The sequence below is a fragment of the Pelodiscus sinensis genome, chromosome 16, assembly GCF_052426305.1.
Source record: "Pelodiscus sinensis isolate ZL-2025 chromosome 16, ASM5242630v1, whole genome shotgun sequence".
Taxonomy (NCBI): domain Eukaryota; kingdom Metazoa; phylum Chordata; order Testudines; family Trionychidae; genus Pelodiscus; species Pelodiscus sinensis.
In genome coordinates this window covers 786,763-805,459 of record NC_143067.1, presented here as the reverse complement: position 1 = coordinate 805,459, position 18,697 = coordinate 786,763, and the positions used below count along the sequence as shown (strand labels likewise).

Here is an 18,697-nt window from a genome sequence, read left to right as displayed (position 1 = left end):
CTAGAGGCAGGGAACTGGTTTGAGTGGCAGTTGCTCATCCAGTTTCCCCTTCCCAGCCTTGCCCACCTCGGGGGGGGGGGGGCTCCCTGCAGACAGCGGCAGGACAGCCTGAGGCAGAGGCAGAGCTCTGCACTTAGCCCATCGGCTGCCAGGCCTTTCCGGGCTCAGGAATCGCACTGGCACCTCGGGGGAACCCTGCGCGAGTGCACTAGCCACTAGGCAACGCGGCCCTGGCCCCGCCCTCCTGCGCTGGGACGGGCGGGGGAGGCAGAGCCACGTCCTGGCAATGGGGCGCTGCCTGGGCCCCCGGCCCCGCGACACGTGCTAACCACGCCGGGGCCCAAGAGCCCCGCCCCCGCGGCTCCCGGGCCCCGCCCCCTGCCCGGCTCTCAGACCCCGCCTACGCCGCTCTGTGACGTTAGCACGGAGGCGTGTCGGTGCCACGTGGGCGGGCGCAGGGGAGTCCCATGGAGGCGAAGTTGAGCAGAGCTCCCGGGTTCCAGAGCCCCCGTCCGGGGTAAAGGCCCCCCCCCGGGCAACGTGCCCCCCCCCGACTGCCCCTCCCCGAGGGCAACGTGCCCCCCCCGACTCCCCCCCGGGAAACGTGCCCCCCCTCTCCCCCCCGGGAAACGTGCCCCCCCCCACCGACTGCCCCTCCCCGAGGGCAACGTGCCCCACCCCTCCCCGACTCCCCCCCCGGGAAACGTGCCCCCCCCACCGACTGCCCCTCCCCGAGGGCAACGTGCCCCCCCCGACTCCCCCCCGGGCAACGTGCCCCCCCTCTCCCCACCGGGAAACGTGCCCCACCCCGACTGCCCCTCCCCGAGGGCAACGTGCCCCCCCCCGGACTCCTCCCCCGGGCAACGTGCCCCACCCCCTCACCGACTGCCCCCCCAGGGCAACACGCCCCACCCCCTCACCGACTGCCCCCCCCTTAGGGCAACGTGCCCCACCCCTCACCGACTGCCCCCCTTAGGGCAACGTGCCCCCCCCGACTCCTCCCCCGGGCAACGTGCCCCACCCCTCACCGACTGCCCCCCAGGGCAACACGCCCCACCCCCTCACCGACTGCCCCCCCTTAGGGCAACACGCCCCACCCCCTCACCAACTGCCCCCCCCAGGGCAACACGCCCCACCCCCTCACTGACTAGCTCCTCTCTCCCTGTCCCCCACCAAGGTCTTGGGCCCCCTCCAGACACAGGGCTCCAGTCTGGCTGCACTAGGGGCATGGGCAGGTGCCATGGGAGCCAGCCAGGCCCTGGTGGGTCTAGTCCCTGCTGGCTCCTGGGGATCTCAGCCCATAGTAGGCGCAGGGCCGGGCTCTGTCCTGCAGGCTGACAGTCGGAGGAGTGGCAGCCAACTCACCTCCGTGTGGCCGTCCTGCGTGCCCGCTTGCTGCGGGCCAAGGGGGGCGCCAGCTCCAGCAGCCCCTACGTGGTCATCCAGCTGCAGAAGCAGAAATACGTGACGGCAGTGGTGCCCACAAGCTGGCCCGAGAGGCGGGAGGCGTGCACGCTCCAGGTGCCCAGCAGGCTGGAGGAGGGAGGAGCACCGCCTCGCCCTCACGGCCATGCACCGCTCTCCCTGGCACTTCGACCAGTCTCTGGGCCGGCCCCGCTGTTCCGCGACAAGGCACGAGTGAGTGTCTCCCACAAGCCCCTGCCGCGCATGGGGAAGCACCTGCCTCCTTCCTACGGGGGTCAGCCCGTCAGCAGTGGAGGTCTGGCACACGCCCCCAGGGCCCTTCCTCCTGGGGTCCCAGAGCACAGGGCAGCCTTGTGGGGGTTGGGCTCTCTGCTGCCAGCATACATTGGAGTGGGGGTCTGAAATCCCCTCTGGCAGGGGCCAAGGACTGATCCAGGGGAAGGCGAAGACCCATTCAGTGCCCCTGGCCAGGCGCGTGGTGGGTGTGGGCCTGCCCGAGTGGCTGGGAAAAGGCCCCAGCTGGCCCCCTCAGGCTCCGGCATGGAGAGCCTGGGAGCAGGGTAAGGGAGAAGGGCAGGTGGGAAAGGTGAGGCAGGAGAGAGGTGCAGGGAGCTGAGTGGGGCTGGGGGAGGGTAGAGCCACTGTACCATGCGGGAAACTCTCCTGCCCTGTTCAGAAACTGAGAATCTGCTGCTGGCCCAGAAGGAAGCAGCTTTCCAGGCAGGGGCTGCCTCTGGCCTGGCCAGCCAAGGCCTTGGCACACGGGTGGGGAGCCTGTGTGGCCGGGTGGCTTTCTGAAAGCAGGACTCAGCACAGCAGGTAGCTCCCATTCCCCCCAGGCCTGGCTGGGCTGAGCCCAAGTGGCTGGAGCAGCTTCCTCCACGGCTCACGGACTTGTCTGGCACAGGTGGTTCCGGCTGCAGTCCAAGCGTGGCAGACCGGACAAGGTGCGCGGGCAGCTGCAGCTCGAGCTCCAGTTCATGCAGATCCTGTCTCCGGGCAGCGAGTCAGCACTCAGCACCCAAGGGCCACGGTCCCTCCTCACTAAGCTCCGCAGCAGCATCCCAGGCAGAAGAAACAAGGTTTATCACGAGTCCCGATCCCGTTCCTTGTGCATGGTACGGGGCATCCCTGGCCAGCAGCCTGGCAGCAGAGCAATAGCCATTTACCCTGGAGACGGTGTCCAGTGGAGTTTTGCAAGCAGCTGAGCAGAACAGGCATCCATGTGCCCCACTCAGCTCTGGGTGCAGCCAGGAGGCTGCTGGGCTCCCAGGGGTGACCTGGCTGCCCCATGAGCATCTCAGAGAAAGAGGTTCAGCAGCACACTTGGAAGTGGGCACAATCCAGCTGGACTGTAGCACTGACCTCATGGAGTCAGGAGATGAGAGGGGCTAGGGCCCAGCTAGCCAGGACTGCACACAGCCCCTGGCTAGTGGCATGGGGCCACAGTTTAGAACATTGACAGGCCTAGGGAGGCAGAGCTCGCAGCATCTCACTCTGCTGCCCATGTGCATTCGCTCTGGCCAGAGCAACGACCAGGACTCTTCCTCTGCCACCATGCCTGTTGAACGGGATCCGCCAGCACTCATGGCCGGGGGCCACACTGGGCGTGAGTAGCTCCACTGGCAAGGAGGGGACAAGGGCTGAGCCTAGTTCCTGGGGCGGGAAGGGAAAGGGGCTTTCACCCCCAGCCGGCTCAGTAAGCCCCGAGATGGGGGTTTAGCCATGTCGAGAGCCTGATGCCTACATGAATGAGACCCCCATTGGCAAGGGGAGGCCCCAGAGGGTCTCCCCTCCCCACATGTAGCAGCACCAGGCAGGTTCCTACCCTGAGTCACCCCTCCATGGCTACACTCCTGGATTGCTGGACAGCTTCCCTTGCTCGGCACCACCCCTCGTTCCTTGCCACAGCTGCAGGCATCCAGCTAGTCCCTCTTCCCCCAGGGGCTCAGATTTATCCTGCATCCCCCCCTTGCCATGCAACGATGGACACCCAGCCCTGTGAATCGCTCTGCAGTGCCCCCAACTCACAGGTACCGCTGCCTCCACTCACGGGGGGCTCAGGGAACATGGTGCCCAGATTCCGCAGGGATGGGCACAGAACACCACCACAGGAAAAGGAGTGCTGCATTCCTGGTGCAACTCCAAAACACAGCACCTCTCCATCCCCTCCTCCCAGCCACGTCCCGCGTAACGCTGCTCTCTCCCCTCCAGCAGGCACAGCGCTCTGCCCTGCCAAGAGCTGCAGCTACGGGCCTTCCTCTCCCAGATCGGCTACGAAGCGCTGTCTGCCGCAGCCCAACACCCAGCTCTCTCTCCCAGCCAGTCTGGGCCCTGGGCCGTCCTGCAGTCCCCCAAGAAATCCCAGCCCCAGAAGGGGAACACCGAGTCCCTGGCTGCCTCAGGCCTCTTGCCCGCCCCGCCGTGGGTCACAGAAGGGTGGCAGCTGCCCACAAGAGGCACATGCCCTACCTCCCTTCAGGATGCGCCTTCCCCACCCAACCAGCACTCAGCAGCTGGGTGGTGCTGTGGCGAGCTCTGGGCACAGCTGCACCCAGAGGTGCCAGCTTGAGGCGCAAGCCCTGACCCGGGCGCTGCAGCTCCCCTCCCGGGTGCTTTACAAATTCACAGTGTGGAGCAGGAGCCGCTGGCATGGCTGGTGATTCCACGGCGCACGGGTTAACCCCCAGCCAGTCGCTCCAGCCCCTGGCACCGCCGAGGAGCTTGGAGACCTTTTACCCAGCAAGTGCTAGAGCTGAGCCTGAGCCCTTCACTCCCTCCCAACGCCAGAGACCTTCCTCTGTCCAAGGCAGCCAGGCCAGCCCCATCATCCCACCCCACCCCCTCCAGTTTGGGGGGCTGCTCCGCTCCCTGCTCCAGGGAGGAACCAGGGCCAGCCTTGCTTGGGGGAGCCTTGTAGTCCCAGCCCCCCTACGAGCCCATGGCCCTTTCCACCAAAGCAGAGCCAGCCCCACAGGCAGGCAAGGCTGCTGCTGCATTCACCACTGCCAGGCCCAGCCTGAGGGCTACGGGAGGCAGACACACCCTTGTGAGGGCTCACAGAGCTGCCTTTGCTTCCTCTCCCCCTCCCACCACAAGGGAAACAGGCTGGGGGGAGGGTAGACCTTTGGCAGCACAGAGCCCCTGGCAGCTGGTCACTAGCTGAGCACTGCAGACAGCAGACCCCGGGGATGCCACAGCTGCAGGGCCTGGCAAGCCTCGCTGCAGGCAGAAGGGCCAGTTCTCAGATCCCAAACCCAGCAGGGCCACCATGCTCATGTGTCCCACCTCCAGCCATACAGGGACCACAGGCCTGCCCCTTCCTGGAGCGGAGCAGTTAGAAAAGTGTCTCCTCGGGATTTACCAGTGGTGGAGAATCCCCCGACCAGCGGAAGCTGAATTACACTGCACCCCCAGAACAGGCAGGGGCCAGGTCCTGGCCCTCTTTCACCAGAACCACGGCTAGACCTGCTGCTCCCTGCGGCCGGCAGGCTCAGCTGGAGGTACAGGAAGCCCTGTGTCTGCAGAGGAGCCCTGGGCTGGATTCCTGCAGCCAGGTGATTAGCAGCCATTCCTCTCCAGGGGCAGACTGTATGGGGTTTCCTGCGCAGAGTGGGGAGAGAGCAGGGCAGTGGGGGGCACCCCATGGAGACGGCTGGGCATGACGCTACTGGTGCCCTCGGAGAATGCAGACTGTGAAACCAGACCTTACTCCACAGAAAGGAAGTGGGCAGGAGACCTGGCAGCTACAGGTTCAGGGAGCGGTGTAGCCACTAAGCCCCACTCCCTGCTGAAATGCCAGCCAGCCCCAGGGCCCCACTCCTCTCATGAGCCTCCATGCCTGGCCCCCTGCCCTGAGCACCGCAGTCCCAGTGGCCCTGCCAGGGAGCGGGGGATCTCCCAGCCCTGCTTCCCCTCTGACACAGAGCAGAGGGGGGTGATGCCTGCCCTCGGCTGCGGACGGGCACTGCATGGAGACCAGGGCACTGGCCTCGCATGGGCCTGACGGTGCTTTATTGTCCTCTTGGAGCCCGGCGGCGGCTCTATGCAAGGAGGCAGCGGCCGTCCTGCGGTGATGCCAGCATCTGTGCGGGGGCCAGTGAGTTCTGCCCTCCAAGCTGCACCGAGCGAGGAGCTGGCCTGCCTCTCAGCCTCCTTCCACCTGTCCTGCCCATGGCCCAGCCCTCGTGCTGCAGCCTCACGGCACCTTGGCACGGCAGACGTTGAGTGTGGCCAGGGCAGGCTGCTCAGCTGAATGTGCACCAGGGGGTCTCGCTGGTATCACAGTCCAGCAGGACATTGAGGACCGTGCAGGGAGCTCCAGCCACAGTCAGCGACGTGCGGGACTCGACTTGATACCGCACATTGCTCAGGCCGCCGTCCCGATCCACCTTGAACTGCTCCTGCAGGAGAGAAGGTGGCAGTGAGCTCCCACCGTGGGCAGCCAGCTGGCACAGCGGCAGAGAAACAGACCCAGCCAGCTCAGAGAGAGACTCTGCTTCTCTGCTGCCCCTCCAGGGCCAAGGGGAGCAGGCCCCTGCCCCACCCTGCCCTCGGGAGCAGCTCAGACCTGTTTCTGGGTAGCAATGCGCTTCTGGTCACGTTTCCTCCAGGCGGGGTCGTGAAGGTGCTGGAAGGTCTTGTAGCCGGTCTTTATTCCAGAAGGGCGGAAAAGCTGGGGAGAAAGTGGAGCCTGCATCAGGCAGCAGAGAGTCTGCCTACACCAAATGCCCAGGTCCGAGGGCTTCCTGCACCCCATCACCCCCTCCCCTTTGGGAAGCGGGACACAGGGACCAGCAGGGAGCCTCCTCTCCCAGGTGCTTGCTGAGATCCGGGTGGCTGGGCCCAGGGAAAGGGCGACAGGAGAGCATCCCTACCTGTAGTCCAGCCCCTTTGATGCGTCGATAGAACTCATCATCCTCTCGCCCCCAGCCCCAGAAGCGGTTGGACATGCCATTGCACTGGAAGGAGAGGGTGTCACGGGGGTAGACGTGCTTGTCCCCCTAAGGTTCCCTCTAAGCTGGGCAGCCATGCAGATGACTAGCCCCACACAGGAGCTCAGGGCTGCCACCGCCAGGGAAGAGAGCGTTCTCCCCCGGCTGGGGCCGGAGCAGCGTATCTGGGACAGCAAGGAGCTGCCATGGCTGGGGGAGAGGCACCTTCTCTGAGGTCTTCCCCCACTGTCCCCAGCAGCACGGCCCTGCTGTAGCCAGGAGGGAGGCAGCCTTCCCCCAGCCCAATCCAGCCTCAAGGGAGCTGCCACATCTGGCAGAGAAGTGCTTCTCACCTGTCCTGGAGCTGCTGCAGTAAGATTGGAATGGGGGGGAGCCCTCTCTCCTAGGGGAGCCTGTACCCAATCCTGTCACCCCCAACCCTATCCCACATCCCCAGCCACAGCCTTCACCCCCGCAGCCCAAACCCCTCATTCCCATCACCGAGCCTGCACCCCTCGGTCCCAGCCCCGCCATAGTCCATCCACGTGCAGCACATCATCTCCATACTGGCGCTCGTAGCCTATGGACATAAAAAACGAGCAGGAATACTGTCCCCCTGCCTCAGCATCTGATGCACAGGGGAAGAGCCTGGGGCCAAAGGCAGAGCACAAGATCCCAAGCAGCTCAGCTCACAAGCCCCATTCCTGACACAATCCCTCCCCGCAATAGCTCCCTTCCCAACATGTCTCGCCTTTCGGGGAGGAGAACACGGATCCTCGCTCAGGCTGCCAGGGACGTACCATCTCGTAGTGCTGCTTGGTGAGCAGGAGGATGCCACCCACATAGGTTTTGTAGTGGTACAGCGGGTGCAGCTCTGGGGACGCCACGTGGAAGGGCCCTGCCTCCGGGAAGCCGTAGTCCAGCTCCTCGTTGCGTGGCAGCAGGTCGACGTCGTGCATGGCGATGTAATCGGTGTCATTGCCACTCTCCAGGAAGCCAACGTTGATCAGAGATGCTCTGTTAAACCTGCTCAAAACCCAGGAAAATCTTACCCCAGCCCCAGGAACATCAGGCCTCCCTTAGACGCAGTGGGTGGCTCACTTGCCTCTCAGACAGGCTGTGACTGTTACCCTCTGCATTGAGCGTCTCTGGGCTTCACAGCTGGGATCCCAGGTTCAGCAACTCAGCACTGAACCAGACCCACACAGAGGACACAGAATACACGCAGCCTAGCCATGAGGGGCAGGGTGCCTGGCTACTGTAGCCAGCACAGGGCTAAAGCAATGAGACTGTTCTAAGGCAAGCCCTTTGGGAAAGTGGAGTGGAGGCTAAACAGATGCCTAGAGCCCTGCACAGACACATCATTTGGGTTCACATGGCAAAACTGAGCTGTGCCTCTCTCCATCCACGCCCACAGATACAGAGCTTGCTAAGCCCTGAAGGTCACTCTCTCCCATCAGGAGAGAAGCATGTGATCCCCATTTTATAGTTAGGCAATTTGGGAGATGGGTGCTTAGTGACTTGCTGGGGTCTCAGAGGAAGTCTAGACCCCAGGAGTCCTGGCTCCGTGGTGGCACAAAGAATGCCCTGGGGTGTGGCTGCTCCAAGCCTGGCACAGGGACGTGGGGCAGGGCACAGCTGTGTGGCTGGCACAGGACCATACCTGTAATGATCCACCTGGTTGAGCACAAAGATGTGGTGGCGGATCCTCTTCCTGCTTAGGAAGCGATGCATGTGGGGTACGAAGGCCAGCAGCTCCTCGAAGCGCTCCCGGAATGGGATCAGCAGTGCCAGGCGGTGTGGGCCCCACGATGGGTCCTCAGCCCATGAGGCTCGGGACTCCCAGGGGCAAGGCTTCAACGGATCAGGGGCTGCTACCCCACGGCCCTGACGGGCCCCCTCACCAGAGCAGCTCAGCTGCAGCCACAGCAGTGAGGCGAAGCCTAGGAGCAGTGCGAGGAAGAAGAGCTGAAAGACGGAGCAATTCCGTGACAGGTGGGACCTAGGGCAAGGGAGAGTCAGGGTTCAGGGTCAGACTACGCTGCCCCTTGCTGCTCTCAGACCCCTGCTCTACTCACTACACCATCCCTTCCCGGAGCTCCAGAGACTACCCCACGCCCCCCCATTACCCCACTGAGCTCCCGCTCGCTTTCCCCAGCCCCTCCCGTTCCCTCATTACCCCACTGAGCCCCCCAGCCCCCCCGTCCCGCTCCCCCATCACCCCACTGAGCCCCCCAGTCACCCCGCCCCGCTCCCCATCACCCCACTGAGCCCCCAGCCCCCCACCCCGCTCCCCCATCACCCCACCCAGCCCCCCCGCCCCACTCCCCATCACCCCACTGAGTCCCCCCAGCCCCCCCGTCCCGCTCCCCCATCACCCCACTGAGCCCCCAGCCCCCCACCCCGCTCCCCCATCACCCCACCCAGCCCCCCCGCCCCACTCCCCATCACCCCACTGAGTCCCCCCAGCCCCCCTCCCCATCACCCCACTCAGCCCCCCCGTCCCGCTCCCCATCACCCCACTGAGCCCCCCCGCCCCGCTCCCCATCACCCCACTCAGCCCCCCCGCCCCGCTCCCCATCACCCCACTCAGCCCCCCTCCCCCCGCACTTACACCGCCGCCCTCCTCCGGGGCGGGAACATGCTCCCAGGCGGCGCCGGGGCGGACCGGACACGGTGACGTCACCAGGTCCGGCGCCGAGCGCGGTCCCCCGGAAACGCGGCCCGGCCCGGCAGTTCCGCCGACACGTGGTTCCGGCCGGCGCGTGGCTCCAGCGGCGCCTGCCGGCCACACGTCCCAGCCCAACAGGGGCAGGCCCCGCCTCCGGGTGTTATAGCGGCGCCTTCGTCGCTCCCCCTCCCCGAAAGCCACCCACTGGCAGTGGAGCATCCCCCCCAGCATCAGCCCCCTCTCCCCTCCGCGAGGGACCCATTACAAGGACCCCAGCACCGCAGCTACCCTGCCCTGCCCGGTGGCCCAGGAGCCCCTCCTGACATGGGCACAGCTCACTTCGCCCAGAGGGGAAACTCTTCCCCGAAGAGGGTTTTCATCCCAGCTGTAGTCAGCCACCTGTTTTCCACCGAGCAAGCAGAAGGCACAGAGAGCAGGAGTCTAGGGGTGCACACAAGCTCTTCCCTAGAGAGCTCTTTATTAGAAATTCACAATTTAGGACAAAGTGTCCAAAACTCAGTAACCAGGACCCCCTTTGCTCTGCCCACAGCCCCTTGTTTGCATCAACCAATCTGTTTCACTGCTTGCTGCAGGTGCCCCACCTTGCAGCCAGGGTCATGCTGAAGCCCAGTAGAAGGGGAGAGGTGGCTGCAGCATTGTGGAACAGGAAGCTGAGCATGACTTCTCCCCCTATTACTCATACGGACTGATGCTAACTGACCCACCACTACACCACCTTGAAAAGGAAGTGCCCCACACGCAGCAGGCTCTCAGAGAACAAATGATGAATTGGGAAGATAGAACAGCTTTGCCTTGCACCCATATCCCTACCGCCAACCTACCGGAATAGGAAAACAAAGGATGAGCAATGCTAAACTGAAATATGCAGCCATCCCTGCATAGCACCTTGTGTGGTTCTAATCCCACGGTACCGCTATAGCACAGCAAGGTAATTTAGCACCTTCAAAACATCCACAGCAGACACAATCCTACTGCCTCAGCCCCAAGGCAGCTAGTTGTAATCACTCTGCAGTCCCTTCACATTATGTATTAATACACAGTCAGTGTAGGGACAGGCCAGGAACCTCAGAAAGCCATGGTAGTGCAGTCTCCTTTGCCACCACAATCCCCGCTGTCCTCTCTGGAGCCATCCAACTGCAGCACAGAGCAGCCAGTTCAGGACTTAGTCATGGCAGGTTTCAGCACCTGACTGAAGGTTCTGTGTACAATAGAGCTGTTTGCAAAAGCTTCCTCCTCTCTTTATAACAGTGTCTTGGCATGAAGAAAATACTGGTTCTGGTTAAAGAGATGAGGATTCCAGCCTCCTTGGAAAGGGGACCACAGCTCATTGTAGGGGGCAAGTCTTGGGATAGGAGGAAATCCACAGGAAGAGACAGACAGACTTCACCCCTCCTGTCAAGAGTTCAAATGCCATTTGGAGGAAGGCAGGTCCAGACTTCCTGTGGACTGTCAGGGCACTCTGAAGGAATCCATGCAGGGTTAATACTCTACCCTTTATTTCCAGGGAAGACAGTCCAATGATTAGGGTACTAGCCTGAGACTGGATTTAAATTCCTGCTCTACTAGAGACTCGGTGCAGACCCTGAGGCAAGTAGTCTCTGGACCTCAGGACAAGAATATCCCTATCTACCTCCCAGCAGAGCTGAGATAAATGTGTTGCACAGTGAGAGGCACTCGGATACTACAGTAATGGAGCATGTACGCACCACAGACTGAGTGTGAGTGAAACCGCATAAACCAATAGGAGGACATCCCACCACACTGGCGGGAGAGAATGGTGGAGGCGTGACAGTCCAACCAGCTGCAGAGCTGGGGGAAGAAGGACATGATTGGCCCAGGCTGCTGAATCTCAGAGAGCTGCCTCTGTGAAGAGAGGGCTGTTAGCTCGTGCTGGGTGCTCTCTTTATACCAGTTTCTTGGCTTCAAAGAAACTCTTGAGGTGCCTCATCTGCCATACGCCAATGGCAACAAGGATGAGGGTCTGGACAATGGACCACCAGAGAACCCGCTGGTTGGTGCTCTCACTGGTCTGCCGGAACCGCTCCTCTCGCCACTGCAGCAAGGAAAACAAGACCAGATCAGACAAGGAATACCGACTGAGCTTCCTGGGCCCCAGAGATCAGGGGTTTCCCATGGTCCTCGTGTCTCAGAAATCTAGTAATCATCTTCCAGCTGGGTGACCTCCCCAACCCACAAGCGAGGGATGTGAACAGGTAACCAGCTGGCTGATTACCCTTAATGGGTGATGCTTGCCGGGTAATGGTTGACCAGTACCTGGGAGCAGCTCCCCGCTTGTGGCCTGCCACATGCCGAAGGCTGCTCCAGCCCCATGCAAGGCAAGGGGGATGGTAGCCGGCAGCCTTGCCATGGAAGCAGGGAGATGATGGTGGCAGCAGTAGCAGCTGGCAACCTAACGCACAGAGGGGCCTCCCCCGTTGGCAGCAGGAGCCAGCAGACTCTCACATGTGGGAAGGAGGGAGCGAGAAGGAGCCTACAGCCTCATGTGTGCTGTGCGGTCCTGTGGCAGAAGACAGCAGCCTCACCACAATGTGTGGGAGGGCATGGCAGCAGCAGCTGGGGGTGGGGGCAGGCCAGGCTGGGACAGTTTCCAATAGGATCCTGTTGAATCAGTTAACTGGTTAAACATAACTAGTTAACTGACTAACCGGGATTTTACATCCCTACCACAAACACAGCCATGCCGCATCTCCAGTGAGAGCACAGGGGCGGCCACACTGCTCTAGGTGGCTCACCCGCTGGTAGTTCTGCTCCTTCTGTATTTGCTCCACCTGCTCGATAAGCTGCCGCACTCGGAGCTGCAGCTCACTCAGCTTGTCTTTGGCAGCAATCTCAGCATAGTCATTGGCATGTTCCCCGACCTGGATATCTAGGTGGACCCTCTGCAGCAAGACAAGACACCACCATCAGAGGTTCTACCGCAGTTCCATATGACCCCCTCCCCCCGGTCCTGCATGGGCCCCCCTTACCAGCACACCCCCTGCAAAGAGAGAGAATCTGGTGGAGTTGGAATGCAGGCAGATCTGATGCTCTCCGGGAGTGTGTGAGGTGAAGGTGAATCTGCCCTCAGAGCCGTACTGCCTCGACAAGACAACCTGGAAGAGAAGGACAGGGCTGCAGTGCCCAGCTAAGCCAGGATTTGCATGCAGTACCTCCGTGGAGCGACAGCAGGGGCATGGAGCTCTCTGGCGGAACACTTGTTCCGACAGCTAGAGAGTCCGTATGGCCAAAAACTGCTCTGTGGTGAGATCTAGGTGGCAAGGAAGATTCACAGGCCCCTACAAATCCCCTGTGCTAGCTGCTCAGATGTCAGTCAGAGCATCGCAGAAGGCCAAGTGTGTGGGCCAAATCAGCATTTCAGTTAGTCGCTCTCCAGAGAGTCATTCTACTGAACTTTAGAGCCTGTTCATTAGCAATTTCTAAACAAGCTGGACTCCAAATAAATGCACGGGGAGGAGAGACTGGGAAGAGAGAGGAAGAGCTCTGTCTAGGCCTCATTGCACACGTCCAGGACCCGAGCATCAATACATCTCGGATTGAACCAGACTAGAAGTGACTGGCCACCATGTACCATGGGGATCAACAGTCACTGCCCTAATTAGAGCAGCTCCCTTTACAGGGAAGCAGTTAAAAGGAGCTTAGTTTTCTAATTTCTTAATTCAAACTGGAACTGACAGAACTATAGTCAACATCATGTTGCCAAGAACTTCCCAGAACCAGGCAGCAAGAGAAAAATGAGGCAGACCCACTTAAACCCAGAGTTTGCCCATGGCAGACTCACCAGTATCTGTGGTGACTTCATACCAGGAAGAGTTGTCTCATTTAAGATGCTACGTGGACAAAGCCTTAATGGTCTGTGGGGCACCAGAGTCAGCAGCAAACAGAGCAGCCCTCACTATGGGCCCTGGGTCTGGGTTGTTCAGTCTCACTGCTGCAGGTTTGGGGCCCCCACGGGATGGATAAGAGGGCAGAGCTAGCGCACCTAACCAAGGCTGAAAGAGGCACCCGTATCTTCTCCCCAAAACCAGGTACCTTATCATCAGGATCCTTCACTTCCACCAGCATGCCGAGCCCGGGTGTGGCAGGCATGTAATCCTCCCTCTGCTTATCATAGAGCTGGGTGCGGTAATTCCCTGCAGGAGGCAGCACCATAAGCCCCACCCTGCTCCTCATGCCCCCCCCCCCCCACTGAATCAGAAGCACCAAGGGCAGGGTGAGGAGGAGGAGGAGCTAGGTTAAAAGCTAGCTCCTCACTACACTGTCTGTGTGGGGAGGCAGGCAGAGGCACAGGGCAGGAAATGGCAGCATGGACAAGCAGTCCCTGTTTGCATGGAGTGCTGACTGCTGCGCCCCTCTCCTGGAGAGGTACAAGAGCCCCAGGCCGCTCCTGCACACTTCAAAGGGAGAGGCGCAGCCGGATAGCGAGCGCCCCCTAGCCACTAATCGACTCGCCGATTAATCACAATGTCAAATCCTTACCCCAGCCCCAGACAATGCTTCAATTACCTACCCCAGGGAATCTGCAGCCTCCATCTGCTGCCCCCCTTGGCCTCTGCCTGTGTTCCCTGACTGCTGCTCACTCCCCTCCTGGCCTCAGTCCCACACTCACCCCTCCCAACCCATCCCCCCAGCTCCCCCGACCCGTGCCCATATCCCTCCACTCCCAAGTCCCCTCCGCCCCCCAGACCTATGCCCGTATCCCGTCCCCGACTCCCTGCCCCCCCGGCCCGTGCCCGTATCCCGCCCCCCGACTCCCCTCCGGCCTGTGCCCGTATCCCGCCCCCCGACTTTCCCCCGGCCCGTGCCCGTATCCCACCCCCCCCGACTCCCCTCCGCCCCCCCCGGCCCGTGCCCGTATCTCGCCCCCCGACTCCCCTCCGCCCCGTGCCCGTATCCTGCCCCCCCGACTCCCTTCCGCCCCGTGCCCGTATCCCGCCCCCCCGACTCCCATCCGCCCCCCCCCCCCGGCCCGTGCCCGTATCCCGCCCCCCGCCGGCTCATGCCCATATCCCGCCACCCGACTCCCCTCCGCCCCCCCCGGCCCGTGCCCGTATCTCGCCCCCCGACTCCCCTCCGCCCCCCCCCCCAGCCCGTGCCCGTATCCCGCCCCCCCCGACTCCCCTCCGCCCCCCCCGGCCCGTGCCCGTATCCCGCCCCCCCCGGCCCGTGCCCGTATCCCGCCCCCCGACTCCCCTTCGCCCCCCCTGGCCCGTGCCCGTATCCCGCCCCCCCCGACTCCCCTCCGCCCCCCCCCGGCCCGTGCCCGTATCCCGCCCCCCCCGACTCCCCTCCGCCCCCCCCCGGCCCGTGCCCGTATCCCGCCCCCCCCGACTCCCCTCCGCCCCCCCCGGCCCGTGCCCCCCCCCCCGGCCCGTGCCCGTATCCCGCCCCCCCCCCGACTCCCCTCTGCCCCCCCCGGCCCGTGCCCGTATCCCGCCCCCCGGCTCCCCTCCGCCCCCCCCGGCCCGTGCCCGTATCCCGCCCCCCCGGCTCCCCTCCGCCCCCCCGGCCCGTGCCCGTATCCCGCCCCCCCCGCCCCCCCTGGCCCGTGCCCGTATCCCGCCCCCCCCGGCTCCCCTCCGCCCCCCTGGCCCGTGCCCGTATCCCGCCCCCCCCGACTCCCCTCCGCCCCCCCCGGCCCGTGCCCGTATCCCGCCCCCCCCGACTCCCCTCCGCCCCCCCCCCCCCGTGCCCCCCCCCGGCCCGTGCCCGTATCCCGCCCCCCCCGACTCCCCTCTGCCCCCCCCGGCCCGTGCCCCCCCCCCCGGCCCGTGCCCGTATCCCGCCCCCCCCGGCTCCCCTCCGCCCCCCCCGGCCCGTGCCCGTATCCCGCCCCCCCCGGCTCCCCTCCGCCCCCCCGGCCCGTGCCCGTATCCCGCCCCCCCCGGCTCCCCTCCGCCCCCCCCGGCCCGTGCCCGTATCCCGCCCCCCCCGGCTCCCCTCCGCCCCCCCCGGCCCGTGCCCGTATCCCGCCCCCCCCCGGCTCCCCTCCGCCCCCCCCGGCCCGTGCCCGTATCCCGCCCCCCCGGCTCCCCTCCGCCCCCCCGGCCCGTGCCCGTATCCCGCCCCCCCCCGCCCCCCCTGGCCCGTGCCCGTATCCCGCCCCCCCCGGCTCCCCTCCGCCCCCCCTGGCCCGTGCCCGTATCCCGCCCCCCCCCGACTCCCCTCCGCCCCCCCCGGCCCGTGCCCGTATCCCGCCCCCCCCGACTCCCCTCCGCCCCCCCCGGCCCGTGCCCCCCCCGGCCCGTGCCCGTATCCCGCCCCCCGACTCCCCTCTGCCCCCCCCGGCCCGTGCCCCCCCCCCGGCCCGTGCCCGTATCCCGCCCCCCCGGCTCCCCTCCGCCCCCCCCGGCCCGTGCCCGTATCCCGCCCCCCCCGGCTCCCCTCCGCCCCCCCGGCCCGTGCCCGTATCCCGCCCCCCCGGCTCCCCTCCGCCCCCCCCGGCCCGTGCCCGTATCCCGCCCCCCCCCGGCTCCCCTCCGCCCCCCCCGGCCCGTGCCCGTATCCCGCCCCCCCCCCGGCTCCCCTCCGCCCCCCCCGGCCCGTGCCCGTATCCCGCCCCCCCCGACTCCCCTCCGCCCCCCCCGGCCCGTGCCCGTATCCCGCCCCCCCCGACTCCCCTCCGCCCCCCGCCCGTGCCCGTATCCCGCCCCCCCCCGGCTCCCCTCCGCCCCCCCCGGCCCGTGCCCGTATCCCGCCCCCCCCGACCCCCTCCGCCCCCCCCGGCCCGTGCCCGTATCCCGCCCCCCCCGACTCCCCTCCGCCCCCCCGGCCCGTGCCCGTATCCCGCCCCCCCGGCTCCCCTCCGCCCCCCCGGCCCGTGCCCGTATCCCGCCCCCCCCCGGCTCCCCTCCGCCCCCCCGGCCCGTGCCCGTATCCCGCCCCCCCCCGGCTCCCCTCCGCCCCCCGCCCGTGCCCGTATCCCGCCCCCGCCGGCCCGTGCCCGTATCCCGCCCCCCCCGACTCCCCTCCGCCCCCCCCGGCCCGTGCCCGTATCCCGCCCCCCCCCCCCGACTCCCCTCCGCCCCCCCCGGCCCGTGCCCGTATCCCGCCCCCCCCGGCCCGTGCCCCCCTACCTATCACCATGGTCTCGTCCGGGATCTCCTCCAGGAAGCAGCGTCGCTCCGTCTCGCCCAGGTGGAAGTAGAGGCCGCGGCTCCGGCCCACGGCGCCCGCCAGCAGCAGCAGCGGCAGGGCCAGACCGAGGCCACCGCGAGCCGCCATCTTGCCCGTCACGTCACGTGCGGCCTCTCGGGACGGGACTACAACTCCCGGCAGTCCCCGCGCGAGCCCTTACCGTTGCCCCGCCCCCTGGGCTGCCCGCCCATAACGTGCCTGGGGTTCTGAGGGGCGCGCCCATGGTGCGTGTTTGCCCCGCAGGCTGTACCAAGTGGTCGGGTGAGGGGTGCACGGGAGGCTGGTGCTTTGCTGAGCCGGTTTCCGCGGCCCACGTGCACCGGGACGTGAGCGAGCAGGCAAAGGCCGGTCGCGCCCCCGCTCGCCAGCTGTAGCCGAGGCAGCAAGGGGGGGCCGGAGCCTGAGCCTGAGCCGGATTAACGGCCGGTCCCCCCCGCTGGAGGGGAATCGCTCATGCCCCTCTAGAATCCGCGCCCCTGCCGGCTCCTGAGTTACCCACGCTCAGAGCACAGCGGGGTGCCCGGCCCAAGGGCCCAGGCTGCTCCCTGGCTCAGGCTGCCACCCCTTCCCAGTGCATTGAGCGCCAGGGGGCTCCTAGCGCCTTTCAAAGTCAGCCCAGCCCAGCTGCACCTGCCCAGCTCAATGACTAATCAATTAGTTAAACTAGATTTAACAGCCCACATTACAAGACCTGGCTCTACTGATATTTCACGTATTTGCTTCAGAGAGAAACCTCAGCCAGACCAATGATCCATCTAGCCCAGCATCATCTGCCAACAGTGCCCAGGAGATGCCCCAGAGGGAGGGAACACAACAGGTAATCCTGATGGGATCCCTCCTGTCAGCCACCTGCAGAGAAACAAAGGCTAGGGCCACCATTCCTACCCATCCTGGCTAATCGATTCATGGAGGTTAGGTCCATCAATGGCTATCTAGCTCTTTTTTGAACCCTGTTCAATTTGTAGCCTTCACCACATCCTCTGGCAAGGAGTTCCACAGGTTGACGGTGCGCTGTGTGATAAACTTCCTTTGTTTTTTTTTTAAACCTACTGCCTCTTAATTTCATTTTGTGAGCCCTAGTTCTAATACTGTGGGAATAAGTAAATAACATTTCCTTATTTACTTTTTCCACATTAGTCAATTTTATAAGCCTCTATCCTATTCCCCCTTAGTCTCCTCTTTTCTAAGATGAAAAGTCCAAATCTTTTTAATCTCTCTTCACAGGGGACCCATTGTAAACCCCTAAAAATTTTTGTTGCCCTTTTCTGAACCTTTCCTTATTCTCTATCCCTTTTTTAATAACGCCTAACATTCTATTTGCTTTTTTGACTGCGCTGCGCACGGAATGGATGTTTTCGGAGAACTATCCACAATGACTCCAAGATCTTTCTTGAGTAGTTGTAGCCAAATTAGTCCCTATCATATTGTATATATAGTCCGGATTAGTTTTCCCAAGGTGCATTAGTTTATATTTATCAACATTAAATTTTATTTGCCATTTTGTTGCCCAATCAGTTAGTTGGGTGAGATCTTTTTGAAGCTCTTCACAGTCTGCTTTGCTCTTAACTATATTGAGCAGTTTGGTATCATCTGCAAATTTTCAGAGCCCTTGACTCACAACAGACCATGATTGGTGCAATCCACGTCTAAGGAATTTTTCTGCCAACTTGCAGACAAGCAGGTAAGCAACAGCTGCTAAGCAATGAGTCAGGCATGGACATGTGGCAAACTGCATCTTGAACACACTACGCAGTGAGAAGAATGGAATTCCCTGCATTTGGTCTGCATGCCAGTTCATCAGTGCAGGAGCAGCTTTACTATGAACTGAGGCCAGGACTGATGGCCCATCCTACCAAAGGATGTATTCCAGAGACTTATTTATTCCATCTCAACTACAGGCCTGCACCAGGAACTTTGTGGTTAGTGTGTGCAATTTGTTTCCTTCAGCAAATTTTACTCAACCTTTCTTTTATGAATAAATCTTTAAGGGTGGGCACAGCATGCTCTGTTGGGTGAGATCGGAGGTATAAAGTGACCTGGGAACGTGGCTTGGTCCTTTACAGTTAGAATAACCTCTTTGGATTTGTGAACCTGTCAGCAGTGCAATGAGTGAACTGCTGGTGATAAAGGAAATGCTGCAGGGCTTGAAGGGATTGCTTGGTTGCCTGCTAGCCAGTGGGGTGTACTCTGAGTGGGGTCCTTCCCTATGAAGCACCACACCAGTCCTGGACTGCAAGCAGGCATGTGTTAAAGCAATTTGCCCTGATTTGATCCTCTCAACAGTGCCCACAGAACCTGTTACATTACACATCCATCCAGGGTGAGACCCTTCCCGTGGCTACATTCCCCCATCCAGTCCATCGAACAAACAGCTCCGCCTCACTCTTACCCTGGGAGCCAGTGCTAGATCCACCGAGGGAGCGTGGGCACTGGCCCACAGCAGGCAGCGCTTGCTCTCTCACTTCCTGCTTGTTTGACACACACCCCTTCC

The 18,697-nt window shown here is 63.4% G+C and overlaps 2 protein-coding genes and 1 long non-coding RNA gene across 4 annotated transcripts; 1 reads left to right on the top strand and 2 right to left on the bottom strand.

The window, feature by feature from the left end:
* Positions 1 to 75: 75 nt before the first annotated feature.
* LOC142825761 (uncharacterized) lies at positions 76 to 2,512 on the top strand. The gene is made up of 3 exons (XR_012900110.2): positions 76 to 517; positions 1,178 to 1,638; positions 2,333 to 2,512. It is a non-coding gene; the product is annotated as an uncharacterized LOC142825761 (long non-coding RNA).
* Positions 2,513 to 5,405: 2,893 nt separating this feature from the next.
* Positions 5,406 to 9,257, bottom strand: B4GALT7 (beta-1,4-galactosyltransferase 7). Of its 2 annotated transcripts, XM_075917904.2 has the most exons (6): positions 8,974 to 9,236; positions 8,023 to 8,361; positions 7,160 to 7,385; positions 6,303 to 6,386; positions 5,996 to 6,100; positions 5,406 to 5,828 (listed from the first exon to the last, which is right to left on the bottom strand). In XM_075917904.2, exons 1-6 carry the CDS (start codon positions 9,000 to 9,002, stop codon positions 5,673 to 5,675), a joined length of 939 nt encoding a protein of 312 aa, XP_075774019.1. In that variant the 5' UTR covers positions 9,003 to 9,236; the 3' UTR covers positions 5,406 to 5,672. The 2 variants fall into 2 exon arrangements, with proteins under 2 accessions (XP_075774019.1, XP_075774020.1); XM_075917905.2 differs by lacking the exon at positions 6,303 to 6,386 and having other exon boundaries at positions 8,974 to 9,257.
* A 221-nt stretch (positions 9,258 to 9,478) lies between these two features.
* On the bottom strand, positions 9,479 to 18,563 carry TMED9 (transmembrane p24 trafficking protein 9). Its single transcript, XM_075917907.2, has 5 exons — positions 16,146 to 18,563; positions 13,102 to 13,202; positions 12,039 to 12,164; positions 11,805 to 11,951; positions 9,479 to 11,104 (listed from the first exon to the last, which is right to left on the bottom strand). The coding sequence occupies exons 1-5, from the start codon at positions 16,291 to 16,293 to the stop codon at positions 10,955 to 10,957; spliced, it is 672 nt and encodes a 223-aa protein (XP_075774022.2). The 5' UTR covers positions 16,294 to 18,563; the 3' UTR covers positions 9,479 to 10,954.
* Between the last annotated feature and the right edge of the window lie 134 nt (positions 18,564 to 18,697).